Below are 14,203 nucleotides of genomic sequence, written 5' to 3' on the forward strand. Positions count from 1 at the left end.
TGACTGTATTGTCCTATTAAGCTAAGTTTTAAAACATTTTGGCAGAAACTTCTCCAACTTTTGATCCATCTGAATCGAGTCAGCGCCAGTCACCAAAATAATCCTATTTAGATGGCAGTAGCGTTTCTTCAAGAAATCTGCCACCTATGAATATCCCCTAAGGCTATGTGCACACGGTGTGTTTTTTCCGCCCAGAAATGGGCCAAAAACGCATTGCAATCCTTATCCCAGCATTTCCTATGAGAATTTGGAAGATCTGTGCACTTGATCACAGAATTTCATGTGCGTTTAAATAAGCAGCATGTCCATTCTTTGTGCGGATTTGCCAGCGTATTTCCTATGCAATGCATTGGTAAAAACGCATGAAAACGCAAAAAAAAGCATAAAAATTTGCAGAATTTCTGCAGAGTTTTTGCTGCCAAAAGGTGCAGACACTCTGAAGAAATTTCTGCAAGCAAATACTGATCGTGCGCACATAACCTTAGGGTGTATGGATATAATAAGGAGAAGGGAGATCTGGTCAGCACTAGGGATGAGTGTATCCGGGGAAGTTTAGGTTCTGCTACCCGACCCGAAATTTATTCCAAAGTTCGGTTCAGGTTCCAGAACTGTACCCAAACTTGAACCAGAACCCAAACCTCATTGAAAACAATGGAGACCTGAATTTTTCAGCTGGAAAAAAATCTCTTTGTACTGGACAGTTAGTGTCCGGTGTTAAACGCCGAATACGGACTTCTCCCAGAAGTCTGTTGCAACGTTCGGAGTTCCGGGGGAAGAGAGAGAGAGAATTTTCCAGCTCAAAAGTTCGGGTCTCCATTGTTTTCAATGGGGTTCAAGTTCTGATTCAAGTTTGGGTACAGTTCTGGTACCGAAACCACTTTGGAATAAAGTTCGGGTCGGGTACCAGAACCTGAACTTCCACGAGTCCACTCATTCCTAGTTAGGACCCTTCTGTGTCTGAGTTATTCAGACATCATATGAGTTTTATCTGTGTTTTCGTACCTATAAGGCCACATTCACACGTTCAGTATTTGGTCAATATTTTACATCAGTATTTGTAAACCAAAAATGTAGAAGCGGTGACGTGTTTCTATTATAATTTTCTTCTGATTGTTCCACTCCTGGTTTTGGCTTACAAATACTGATGTAAAATACTGACCAAAATACTAACCGTGTGAACGTGGCCTATGGCGGTCTATGAGTCTGCGAAAAAATTGGACAGCTCCTGGATGCCCTCTGGGTGCTGACCCTTTTTCACTGACCTTCATCAGGTTATTTTTTTAACATGCAAGAAAAACTGATAAAATTCCGATGACAAGAACTGACAATGAATAGGGATGAGCGGACCTGTGGATGTTCGGGTTCGTCGGGTTCAAGCAATCTAGTCCAAAGTTCGGTTCGGGTAGCAGAACTCTACTTTACAGTTCAGGTTCACTCATCTCTACACACGAACCAAAGTCTGATGAAAATCTGATCCAAAACACTGATGAAAATTGATCATTTTTTTTGCGTATGAGAAAAAGTAAATGGTGTGTGAATGAGCCCTTAGCCTTATTTTTTCAGGCATGTGCTTACAGTGTCTTTTAGACAACGGCACAGCACCTGAGTTTTCCCAGGCAAAGTCACTTAAGGAAAATGCCAGCTGGAACCCTTAGTATTGTAGAGTTCCATCCGGAATGGAGTGGAGATCCGCATGCTTGATCTTCATTCTATTCATTGTCTATGGGACTGCTGGAGAAAACTGAGTAAAGTCCTTGGGTATTTCCAGCAACCCAAAGCATGAGCATCTCCAGAGCCCCGTCCTTGGTATCACTGTTGGATCCTATAGTCAGACCCCCGCTGTGAGCATGTCATTCCCTATCCTTTGAATCCATGGTATCACTGGGGGATCCTATAGTCAGACCCCCACTGTGAGCATGTCATTCCCTATCCTTTGTATCCATGATATCACTGGGGGATCCTATAGTCAGACCCCCGCTGTGAGCATGTTATTCCCTATCCTTTGTATCTGTGGTATCACTGGGGGATCCAATAGTCAGACCCCCGCTGTGAGCATGTCATTCCCTATTCTTTGTAAACGTGGTATCACTGGGGGATCCTATAGTCAGACCCCCCGCTGTGAGCAAGTAATTCCCTATCCTTTGGATCCGTGGTATCGCTGGGGGTTCCATTAGTCAGACCCCACTCTGAGCAAGTAATTCCCTATCCTTTGGATCTGTGGTATCACTGGGGGATCCAATAGTCAGACCCCCCGCTGTGAGCATGTTATTCCCTATCCTTTGTATCTGTGGTATCACTGGGGGATGCAATAGTCAGACCCCCCGCTGTGAGCATGTTATTCCCTATCCTTTGGATCCGTGGTATCGCTGGGGGATCCAATAGTCAGACCCCCGCTGTGAGCATGTCATTCCCTATCCTTTGTATCTGTGGTATCACTGGGGGATCCAATAGTCAGACCCCCCGCTGTGAGCAAGTAATTCCCTATCCTTTGGATCCGTGGTATCGCTGGGGGTTCCATTAGTCAGACCCCGCTGTGAGCAAGTAATTCCCTATCCTTTGGATCTGTGGTATCACTGGGGGATCCAATAGTCAGACCCCCCGCTGTGAGCATGTTATTCCCTATCCTTTGTATCTGTGGTATCACTGGGGGATCCAATTGTCAGACCCCCCGCTGTGAGCATGTTATTCCCTATCCTTTGTAAACATGGTATCACTGGGGGATCCTATAGTCAGACCCCCCGCTGTGAGCAAGTAATTCCCTATCCTTTGGATCCGTGGTATCGCTGGGGGTTCCATTAGTCAGACCCCGCTGTGAGCAAGTAATTCCCTATCCTTTGGATCTGTGGTATCACTGGGGGATCCAGTAGTCAGACCCCCCGCTGTGAGCATGTTATTCCCTATCCTTTGTATCTGTGGTATCACTGGGGGATCCAATAGTCAGACCCCCCGCTGTGAGCATGTTATTCCCTATCCTTTGGATCCGTGGTATCGCTGGGGGATCCAATAGTCAGACCCCCGCTGTGAGCATGTCATTCCCTATCCTTTGTATCTGTGGTATCACTGGGGGATCCAATAGTCAGACCCCCCGCTGTGAGCAAGTAATTCCCTATCCTTTGGATCTGTGGTATCACTGGGGGATCCAATAGTCAGACCCCCCGCTGTGAGCATGTTATTCCCTATCCTTTGGATCCGTGGTATCGCTGGGGGATCCTATAGTCAGACCCCCCGCTGTGAGCAAGTAATTCCCTATCCTTTGGATCTGTGGTATCACTGGGGGATCCAATAGTCAGACCCCCCGCTGTGAGCATGTTATTCCCTATCCTTTGGATCCGTGGTATCGCTGGGGGATCCAATAGTCAGACCCCCGCTGTGAGCATGTCATTCCCTATCCTTTGTATCTGTGGTATCACTGGGGGATCCAATAGTCAGACCCCCCGCTGTGAGCAAGTAATTCCCTATCCTTTGGATCTGTGGTATCGCTGGGGGTTCCATTAGTCAGACCCCGCTGTGAGCAAGTAATTCCCTATCCTTTGGATCTGTGGTATCACTGGGGGATCCAATAGTCAGACCCCCCGCTGTGAGCATGTTATTCCCTATCCTTTGTATCTGTGGTATCACTGGGGGATCCAATAGTCAGACCCCCCGCTGTGAGCATGTTATTCCCTATCCTTTGTATCTGTGGTATCACTGGGGGATCCAATAGTCAGACCCCCGCTGTGAGCATGTCATTCCCTATCCTTTGTATCTGTGGTATCACTGGGGGATCCAATAGTCAGACCCCCCGCTGTGAGCATGTTATTCCCTATCCTTTGGATCCGTGGTATCGCTGGGGGATCCAATAGTCAGACCCCCCTCTATGAGCATGTTATTCTCTATCCTTTGTATCCGTGGTATCGCTGGGGGATCCTATAGTCAGACCCTCGCTGTGAGCAAGTAATTCCCTATCCTTTAGATCCGTTGTATCGCTGGGGGATCCAATAGTCAGATCCCCCACTGTGAGCACGTTATTCCCTATCCTTTGGAAAGAGGATAAGTCATTAGTCTGTGAATAACCCTTTAAAGGAAGATCCCGATTCACTGACCCCTTTTCACTACTGACCCCATTCTCCATGCACTGTAGTGGTGACGCGGCACTGCTTACATGGCTCTTTTCATAACTCCCATAGACTTCAGGGGAAATGGTTTCACAAAGGAGGACACTTCTGCATTGAATGTGATGAGTGGGGTTTCTAGATCCTAATTCTCCCTTGGGTGAAGCATACACACATATGGGGCAGACGGATAGACCTGTTTCTTATACATCTGATTTGTTTTTTTTCATAATTTACAGTTACACCCAAAGTCTATGCATATTTTTACGTTTTGCAAATTCTTTCAGATGCATGGACAATTGATTGCCGGTACGGTTACGTTTCTCATACCACACACAGTCCTACTTAGCCTTCATTGACCCTCACATGAGTGATTTCTAAATGCTGCCCTTACAAAATTACTTCTCCTTTAATGCAACCCCCTGACACAGTGTAGAGGTCATATTATCTTATCTTCCACCACTTCTCATACAGTATCCAGACTGAAAGACCTCATACCTCGGTTAAGTGAGGTACGCCCAAATTCTTCATATTTTAAATCAACCAAGATGGATTCATGTGTTTCTGACCATGACAACCTCCAGCCATTCTCCTACCTCTTCTAGACTTGAAATACTAGCTTTGATTTACAGAGACCTCTGAGACGCTGACAAGTCATCCATCAGTGGAGCCTACTCCCTTAAACGCCTTTTTTTTTCACTCTGGTCATCTCTCCCCCTCTTGTATAACCTTTCCTTACTCCATCAACAATATGTCTGGAATTCCTAATCATGCCAGACCCAAATCTGGAAACAAAGACAAAGATTGTAACTGAACAGATCGTGTAGGACATTTTCCAATACCTAGGACTTCATTAAAGCAAACACTTAAAAAGACGACCTGGAAAATAAAAATGTCTATAAATGTTTCAGGAACCTGTCAGGACTCGATATATTTAGCATTGACTGTATTTCAATGAAGGAAGTTCCTGGTCATGTTTGGAAGAGTATGGATTTATTTGTAGTCCTGGAGAATCTTCTCATGTTTCCTCCCTACTAACCTACCTGTAACCGAAATTATAATATCTGTGGGTGGTTCTACCATCATTTCCAAGCAGCACGCTCGTGCTTTCAGGGTTACATTTGACTCAGGTCCTTCCTTCACTCTAGACTTAAACAGATTGATCTGCTGAGGGTCAAATTTGAGTGATTTCACGCGAATTTGAACACACTTTGCAGTTCGCAAAAAATGAAACTTGGCCGACACAGTTTCCCACACTTCTGAAGCAGGGCAATGTCTTTGTAACACTATTACCAGCTCCCCTGCATGGTTTCCCTTCCCCCTCCATGCAGGGACGCTGGCATACTCACTGCTGCAGCTCCGTGGTGTGGTTCCCTTCTGCTGGCATGTCTCCTGCTTGTGTACATCGCACTTCCTGGAAGCACGCCTAGTGCGTGCGCAAGCGCTCCCCAGCACGCACAACATAGCAAAATGCCCCCAGTGAATAGCTGGGAGACATTTAGCATGATACGAACGATAGAAAAAATAGAAAAATCATCACTCACCATTTAATTAAAAATAGTGTCCTTTATTTCATGGGGCGGAACAATCCTTTTAGAAAAGCATGGGGAGCGGGGAGATTGATCAGGACAACAGCCGTGTCCCGCCACATGAAATAAAGGACACTATTTTAAATTAAATGGTGAGTGCTGATTTTTCTATTTTTTTCTATCGATCATCTGAATTTATGAATTTTTTTCTTGCACCACTATTTGAATAATTGCGAAGGTTTGCTCTTAAACAACAGGTATTCTCTTTAACTGATGATGTGTTGCTGCCATTTTTCTTTCATAAATTAGACATTTAGTATCAGTTCACCTGCTGGATGGCTCTCAGCCTATTACTGAGAGTCATCCTTTATAAAAGATTCCCTCTCTCTTAGGGAGTCGCTGAAGCAACAGCTTTCATTAGTATGTAGTCTTTCCTACAAGAGAGCTGTTAGGTACTCTGGTTCCAGGACTTGAACCCGAATCCCTGGTCCCGGTATGGCCAGGTCGTGAACCCGAATCCTTGGTCTCGGTATGGCCAGGTCCTGAACCCGAATCCCTGGTCCCGGTATGGCCAGGTCCTGAACCTGAATCCTTGGTCTCGGTATGGCCAGGTCCTGAACCCGAATCCCTGGTCCCTGTATGGCCAGGTCCTGAACCCGAATCCCTGGTCCGTGTGGGGCCAGCGCCTGAACATTGTCCCCTGGTTTTGCTGCGGCCAGTGCTGTTCCCCAAGTCCCAAGGTCCCAGTGCGGCCAGTATCTGAACGTTTCCCTATCTGAATCTCAGTGTCAGTAATCATTCTGCATTCTATTAGTCTGAATGGAGCCCTAGTCTGTGTCAGCTAACCTGACCTGACCTGGGGTCAACTGCGCAGTACCGGCATCTGCCTAGGAGTGGTACCAGGGCTACCTGCAGCCCAGCCAGTCTCCACCATCTGGAGCTGCAATGAACACCTGGTAGCCGTTTAGCTACGCCCCTACCTAAGCAGACCCGGGCCTGTAGCAAGGTGGGTCCACAAATCCATATGGGGCACCATTGAGAGTAACAGTCTTTTTGCGTGGCCATGAGGGTGTCCTTATAATGCATTGCAACTATGAAATCTTACAGATTACCATACCTTGTACAGTGATGGTCAGTACCTAGGCCATCACAAAGGAGGAGTTCCCAGTGGAGCACAGTTTGTATGAAAGAGTTGTTTTCCATCTCCAGAATAAATGGGTAAGGCCACGTTCACACGTTCAGTATTTGGTCAGTATTGTACATCAGTATTTGTAAGCCAAAATCAGGAGTTGAACAATCAGAGGAAAAGTATAATAGAAACACGTCACCACTTCTGTATTTCTCACCCACTCCTGGTTTTGGCTTACTAATACTGATGTAAAATACTGACCAAGTACTGAACGTGTGAACGTGGCCTAAGTCTCTCTCCAGTAGAGTGTAAGCTCTTATGATCAGTGAGGTCCTCTCTTTCTCTCTCCTTTTATAGTGAAAGATCTTATAGTCAGTGAGGTTCTCTCTGTCTCGTCTTTCCCACTTGTATTTTCTGAGCTTTGCAGTATTGAGATTCACGGAAATTGAATTTTGGGGGAAAATTTAATGAAGTTGGCAAATTCTAATGTCAAAAGACACATTCATCTCTACTTCACTCCCTATATCCAATCGCTCGCTCAAGTCACCTACAGCTCAAAAACATCTCTAGAATTCGACCTTTTCTACGTTTGACTCTGCAAAACCTCTTACTGTCGCTCATATTTATTCTCATCTGAACTATCGCAGCTCTCTACTGATCGGTCTCCCTCTTACTATACTCTCCCCTCTCCAATGTGCCCTGAATGCAGCAGCCAATCTCCTCTTTCTTTCCAGCAGTCATTACACTGATGTCTCTACCCTGTGCCAGTCATTGCACCGGTCACTCTCACCCACAAAGCGCTCCATGGTTCTGCACCACCATACATCTCCTGCCTCATCTCGATATGCCACCTTACCTGTGCTCTCCATTCCACTAATGATCTAAGGCTACGGCCCCACTATCAGTATTTGGTCAGTATTTTTTCTCAGGAGAGGGAGCCAAAACCAGATGAGGAACAATCAGAGAAAAGGTATAATAGAAACAAGTCACCAATTCTGCATTTTTCACCCACTCCTAGTTTTGGCATACAAATACTGAGAAAATTACTGAGAAAATACTGATAGTGTGACCATAGCCTTAGACTAAAATTTTGTATAATCTGAATGTTTCACTCCCAACTCCAGGACTTCTCTCCCACTTTACAAATTCTCTGGAATGCACTACCCTGGACAATCCCGATAATTTCCAGTGTCCACAGCATTGAGCATGCTCTAAAAACACATTTCTGTAGACTAGTCATTTGACTTCATTAGTTTAACTACCTTTTCTCTCCTCCCAACTTTTCCTTAGAATCTGGACACTTCTATCATGTTTCCACACTCTCCATGTGCTCGGTTGTACTTTGTATCTTTGCATTCCTGTTTTGTATCTGAATAGTTGATGCAACGTTATTTGATTGCTCCTATTTATTATTTCGAAGGCTGGACCGTACAATAGAAGCACTTTTTTATTTTTACCTTTCATGTCTCCCCTATTTTCTCATGGATTGTAAGGGCTCTAATCCCTGTAGGTATGTGTTGAATATGTTGGTGGCAAAAAAATTTAATTATTTATTATTATTATTATTATTATGACCTGTAACTTTGTTTCACAGGATAGAACAGTTAGTGATGACAATTTTATATAGTTTTTTTTTTTTCACTACTTAAATATAAATTATCAAAAATATTCAGCCTTCCTTCAGTCTCTTTATTCCTTTTTTTTTCAGTTGACAGACTTGTACAAGTACTTGTGCTGTAGTTTTTATTGGTATCAATTTGGAGACTATTCTACTTTCTAATTATGGTACTTTTTCTCCATTTTTTTTTTTTTTTTTAAATGTGAGCGATTTTACTAATTTGAACTTTTTTTTACATTTTTTTTCACCGTATGTGATAAATATTTTAATATTCTATTAATTTATTCAATGATGATCATACAAAACAGATGCTCTTTTTTTTCATTAGATTTTATGTTTTGAAAAAAGTTGTTTTTTTTTACATTTTTTTTTAATCTGCTATTGCTTGATTGGTGATCAAAACTGACGATCCTCTATGAAGCCAAGCCAAAGTCTGGACTTCATTAGTGTAGTAACATGGCTGACAAGGGGGCCCCCGCTGTCATTTCAATGAAAACGTCATGTAGTGGCTGAAGGGGGTCAAAAGCAAAACCCTAACACCCATTCCTAAACTCTTAAATGCAACGATCACAATTTCCAGTGTCATCTATGTGGTTAAACTGTTATGATTTAATCTAGCTCTGACTACATCAGTTACTCTCGAGTGATGGCTGTATAACACAGCCACCGTCCACACTATAAGGCGCGGGCTCAGCTCCTGAGGCCTACCCTATCCTGCTTTACTTATGGTTTATTAGTGACAGTCATACTAACAGATTCCCTTTAAATATATAGCATTTTTAAGTATTCAACCCCAAAAAAGAAGTTCTTGACTTGCTGATTGAGCATGCACAGTTCCTTTAGACTTTTTCCCTACATTATGTGCTGACTTTCTCTGTGTGGGGAGACTTCTCATGTGTATTTATCTACCCTGACTGCATTCGCTATGTCAACTTCTTGCATCCTCCGTATTCATTATAAGTTCCAATAGCGTCAGGGTTGTTTTCAATGCAGATTTTCCCATTACTTAGATGGAGATAACAGTTGGTACTTTTAAAATTCTATGTTATAGGTAGACACAGATATTCTGCTGCAAGTTCTCTTGAAACGACAGTTACAGTTCTCCATAGAACTTTATAAGCACCAACTGTCATCTCGCATCTCATTAATGGGAAAGTCTGTATTCGCTGAAGGCAGATTTTACTCTCGAATTGAGAATAAAGGAGGAGAAAAAAAAAGCGTTTTTTTTAATAAGACTTATTGCAACATTTCTTATATTCATAGTTACTATTGATTTAAGTAAAAAAAAAATAAACCTATAGTTACTCTTTTAATTTTGCTTCTAACTGCGCCCTTTCTGGGGAACGGCCGATGCCCTTTCCGGGATTACTGACCCACCCTAGAATGTGCACTTTTGGCGGGGGTTTACATAATGGGCACGGGGGAGCTCTAATCTCGGCCATATTGACTGTCACTCAACTACGTAAACCGTGAACAGAATTAGAAACTAGAGGACGACCGTGGGTCTGATATGATGGTGCATAATATATATATACAATACAGATCAAAAGTTTGGACACACCTTCTCATTTAAAGATTTTTCTGTATTTTCATGAGTATGAAAATTGTCCATTCACACTGAAGGCATCAAAACTATGAATTAACACAAGCGGAATTATATACTTAACAAAAAAGTGTGAAACTACTGAAAATATGTCTTATATTCTAGGTTCTTCAAAGTAGCCACCTTTTGCTTTGATGACTGCTTTGCACACTCTTGGCATTCTCTTGATGAGCTTCAGGAGGTAGTCAACATATATATATATATATATATATATATATATATATAATATAATTTTTTTTATTTTATTTTTTGGGGGGAATTCTTTTTTTTTTTTATAGGCAAACTAGAGTCGGCCTTTAAGTGCCGGCAGGAATCTGTGGCTCCGTGCTTCTAATCCTGGCAGTCTTGTTCCGTGCTAATGTCCAGGTGAGTAATAGACATTTAAGTGAAATAATATGGCAGGAGGCTTAAAGTTAATAATCCGTACAATCCAGCCAATGAATCGTCTCTAATATACAGAGGAAGAAAAGATCAGACGAGGGGTCTGGAACTCATCAGGATGGGTGTAAATTGTACAGAGAGCTCCGCCATATTATGATTGAATCTGTGCAGGAACTGGACGGCCGACATCTGGAAAGCATCTCTATCCCAGCGGCATTCAGACGTATTATCTTTATAAGATCCTGATCCTATATGGGATCTTCCTTACTATAAAGGGATGGAAAGAAGCCACCCGGATAGACCTGTGTAGGGCACAGAAACCAGGATCAGACATGTTACTTTACTTTATTCACCCTTTGCTGGCAAATATGGCGGCATCGTGAGTAAGATAGAGGTGTGCATGGCCTAAGCCAACCCATAAAAGAAAAGTACAGCAACCTTTATTTACTGTATATATACATAAATATATGGGCAGCATGGTGGCTCAGTGGTTAGCACTGCAGCCTTGCAGCGCTGGGGTCCTGGGTTCAAATCCCACCAAGGACAACATCTGCAAGGAGTTTGCATGTTCATATAGGGCCCTTTGCATCAAAGCTTTAACACCAGAATCCTGGTGTAAAAGCTTTTAAGAAGTCGCAAAATTTTGCAACTTTTTGAGTTCTCACTCCAGTTTCTCGGCACGGGGGAATGGCCACCGCCGTTTGTCAAGTTCATGATGAGCGGTGGCATTTGCTATTTGACAAATCTTACTCCAGTGGGGTCTTAGGTAAGATTTGTGGCGAGGCGCACACAGATGTGTACGCCGCTTATCCGATGCTCCCTATTCGTGAAGAGACCCCAGCCCTTCTCCTCAACAATGCCTATCTTGATGCATTGGGCACAACTTCAAGTTGGGGTCACAATATAGTCGGAAAATTTAGGCACAACTCCAAGTTGAGCCTAAATTTTGAGACTTTTCAAAGCTTTTATAGCAGAATTCTGGCATGAAAACGTTGATAAATCGGGCCCAAAATTGGGCACATTTATCAAAAGTGCCTAAGTGAAAGTCTGTTTTTGTTGTCCATAGCAACCAATAAGACTGTTTTTGTAGTTCATAGCAACCAATCACAGCACAGGTTTCGTTTTATCAGAGCCATCTATAAAATGAAAGCCGAGCTCTGATTGGTTGCTATAGGCAACAAACACGGTTTTGCCTTATAGATACTCTTGAACCTGTCAAATTTGCATTAGGACTGCATTATTTGCCCCTTGTAATAATCCAAGAGGGGAATTTCGGAATATATAAGTCAGATCGGTTGCAATTAGAGAGGACTGAATCGATTCGTGACTAATCAAATTGGGTTTAGAGGATTCCATTTCCACAAGTACATCACAATGGCCACCAATTTAGCTGGCTTCTTTGTAGGGTTGGGGTGAGGTTGAAAAATAATAAAATATTCTATTCCCCTGTTCTGTCGCCGCAGCTCCCCGCATAGTCATCCAATCACTCTGAATTGATCGGCATTCACTCTTCAGTCCTGATCTTCTGGCGCTGAATAGACCTCATACTGTCACGATGGGGCAGGACGATCGCTAGTGACGTGAGGCCTAGTCAGTGCTGGAAGATTTGAAGCTTGAAGACTAATACGAAGAGCGATCTGAGGACCAGCCGGGGGAATTGTGGTGGCAGGATAGGTGAGGGTCTAGTGATTGGTAAGTATTATATTTTATTATATTTTTAATCCCCTCTCTCCCCTCTGTTTATTATTATTTATGGCCCGGGGAGACCTCAGAGGATAATAGACATCTTTCAACAGTAACCAGGGCACTGATTGAATCAAATTGATACCACTGCTCCCTCTCCTGGCTTTCTCTGCCTGTGGTGGGAGAGAGGGATTTTCTTGTGACCCCTGCAGCCAAGTAGTGGCTGCATGACTCAAGCAGTTGATTGACTGCAGTGGTCACATGATATGTACCCCTGCCTGAAGAGGAAGCCTGTCCTGTGGGGGATGCTGGCAGCCGTACGAAGCAGTGGCACTGATGCGGTAGATGAATATGTTTTCTGGGGTTTTCTGCAGCAGGTATATATTAGGAGATAGAATTATGTTACTTCCAGGCGGCCATTATGAAACCATTTTTATTTTTTTTTAATTTGTAAAAATGTCCTTCCCTGATAAGAGTTAGACGCTAAAACCCCCATATTAGATGAACGTCGTCCGGACCTGATGATTTTGGTAGGACTCACCTATCATATAATGTATACGGGGGTCTTCCAACTATCTCCCAACAGATAATGTTGGAGGAGAGAAGGATCGGACAGTTGGAATTTCGAGACTTGATTCTTTGGGTTCAGGGAAGATAAGACGCTGGCAGCGAATTTCTCCTTTAAAGCACGGCCAAGCTGAGCACTCATGTATGGAGGAATTTGGAAAGATAGATGTCCAATAGAAATGAGTTTGGGGTTCTTACCGAATGGTTAGTGTGCGGTACTAAACATCGAACACGGACTTCTCCCGGAAGTCCATTGAAATGTTCGGAGAGAGAGAATTTTCCAGCTCAAAGGTTCGTGCCCCCCATGCTTTTCAATGGGGATTGGATCCTGGTGCAAGTTCGGGTACAGTTCTGATAGACGGACGTGTGAAGGAGGCTTAAAGCAATATCTGGACTTTGCTGGAATTTCCTGCTGTGCTAGAGGCAGAGGGGGCTGCTTTGTTTCATGTACAGAGAGAGAGATGTTGATCTTGCTGAAATAGAAAACACAGCTAATATATTTATAATAGTGGCATCCATTTCACGTATATGAAGAGGATTTGTTTTTTGTTCATTCCTTGTATTCATTTTCCTTACGCCTAGAAATAAAATTGTAAAAACAGCGAATTCTTTTCCACTTATTCCCTGGCAGCATGAATTGTTTTTTTTGCAATTATTTTTTCTTTTCTTTATTTTTTTTTATCAACAGTTACCTAATTTGTTAAGAAGATCCTCCACCTCCCTTTACTACCATCCTATTCTTGGATTTGCCCTGGAACACTCGGCCAACGAACAGTATTTTTTTGGTATTCAAGCAGCGGCCAAAGATACGTCACTTTATCTGGGATTTAGCACAGCTTTCTGCTAAATAGACTTCAGAATGAAATCATCCCCGAGACCCATGAACTTTGCAGTTTGCAGAGCTTGCATCCAATTAGTATTTATGACAGCACTTAAGTTCTGTGTACAGGACTCTGATTTAAGTGACTCCATTTACATAAGTAGTTCTCATACTGTTGTCTCCCGCGATGTCCGAGGACAAAAGTGCATTTCAGAGCACCACATTCCAGCTTAATAAATGTGGACACACTATAAAAAATGTAAATGTATTCACACCCTCCACCAAGCAGAAATGAAAAATAAGAATTTACTCAGCAAAATCTATTGGGGGTTCCAGAAGTGTTTCTGCCCGGCCAGCTAGTTTCCAATGGAAGTGGACGCTCCCTTTAATCGCCACTGGTCTGGCTTCTGAAATCTTTTGTGATCAGCAACCTCTATTGGGGACATGGAGTATGACCTGGTAGCCATTTATTAGAGTTGAGTAAAAAGATTTGCAGAACCCTTTGTTAGAACAAATTTAGATTTTATTTGTGGCAAAATACATAAAAAAAGATAAATTCTGCCATTTTTTTTCATAGTTTTCCAATTCATTTTCCTTTTAACTTCTTTTATATTTTTATGTATTTTTAAAGGTTATATATATATATATATATACAGAGTGGGCCATTTATATGGATACACCTAAATTAAATGGGAATGGTTGGTGATATCAACTTCCTATTTGTGGCACATTAGTATATGGGAGGGGGAAAACTTTTCCAGATGGGTGGTGACCAAGTCGGC

General features: G+C 42.8%; 1 protein-coding gene across 2 annotated transcripts in view; it reads left to right on the top strand.

The window, feature by feature from the left end:
- CCBE1 (collagen and calcium binding EGF domains 1) overlaps nt 1-14,203 on the top strand; it is a 440,914-nt gene that overhangs the window by 122,566 nt on the left and 304,145 nt on the right. Inside the window, exon 1 of one of the 2 annotated variants that reach the window (XM_073680717.1) lies at nt 8,151-8,259. The exons of the other annotated variant lie outside the window; for it this stretch is intronic. Within the exon in view, the coding sequence (XP_073536818.1) occupies nt 8,231-8,259 (29 nt within the window). The 5' untranslated portion in view covers nt 8,151-8,230. Of the gene's footprint in view, nt 1-8,150; nt 8,260-14,203 lie in introns of those variants that run through there. 2 annotated transcript variants of the gene reach the window in all.

This window comes from Phyllobates terribilis, unplaced genomic scaffold (genome assembly GCF_046119375.1).
Source record: "Phyllobates terribilis strain yellow unplaced genomic scaffold, ASM4611937v1 Scaffold_1__5_contigs__length_1240528914, whole genome shotgun sequence".
NCBI classification, from domain to species: domain Eukaryota; kingdom Metazoa; phylum Chordata; class Amphibia; order Anura; family Dendrobatidae; genus Phyllobates; species Phyllobates terribilis.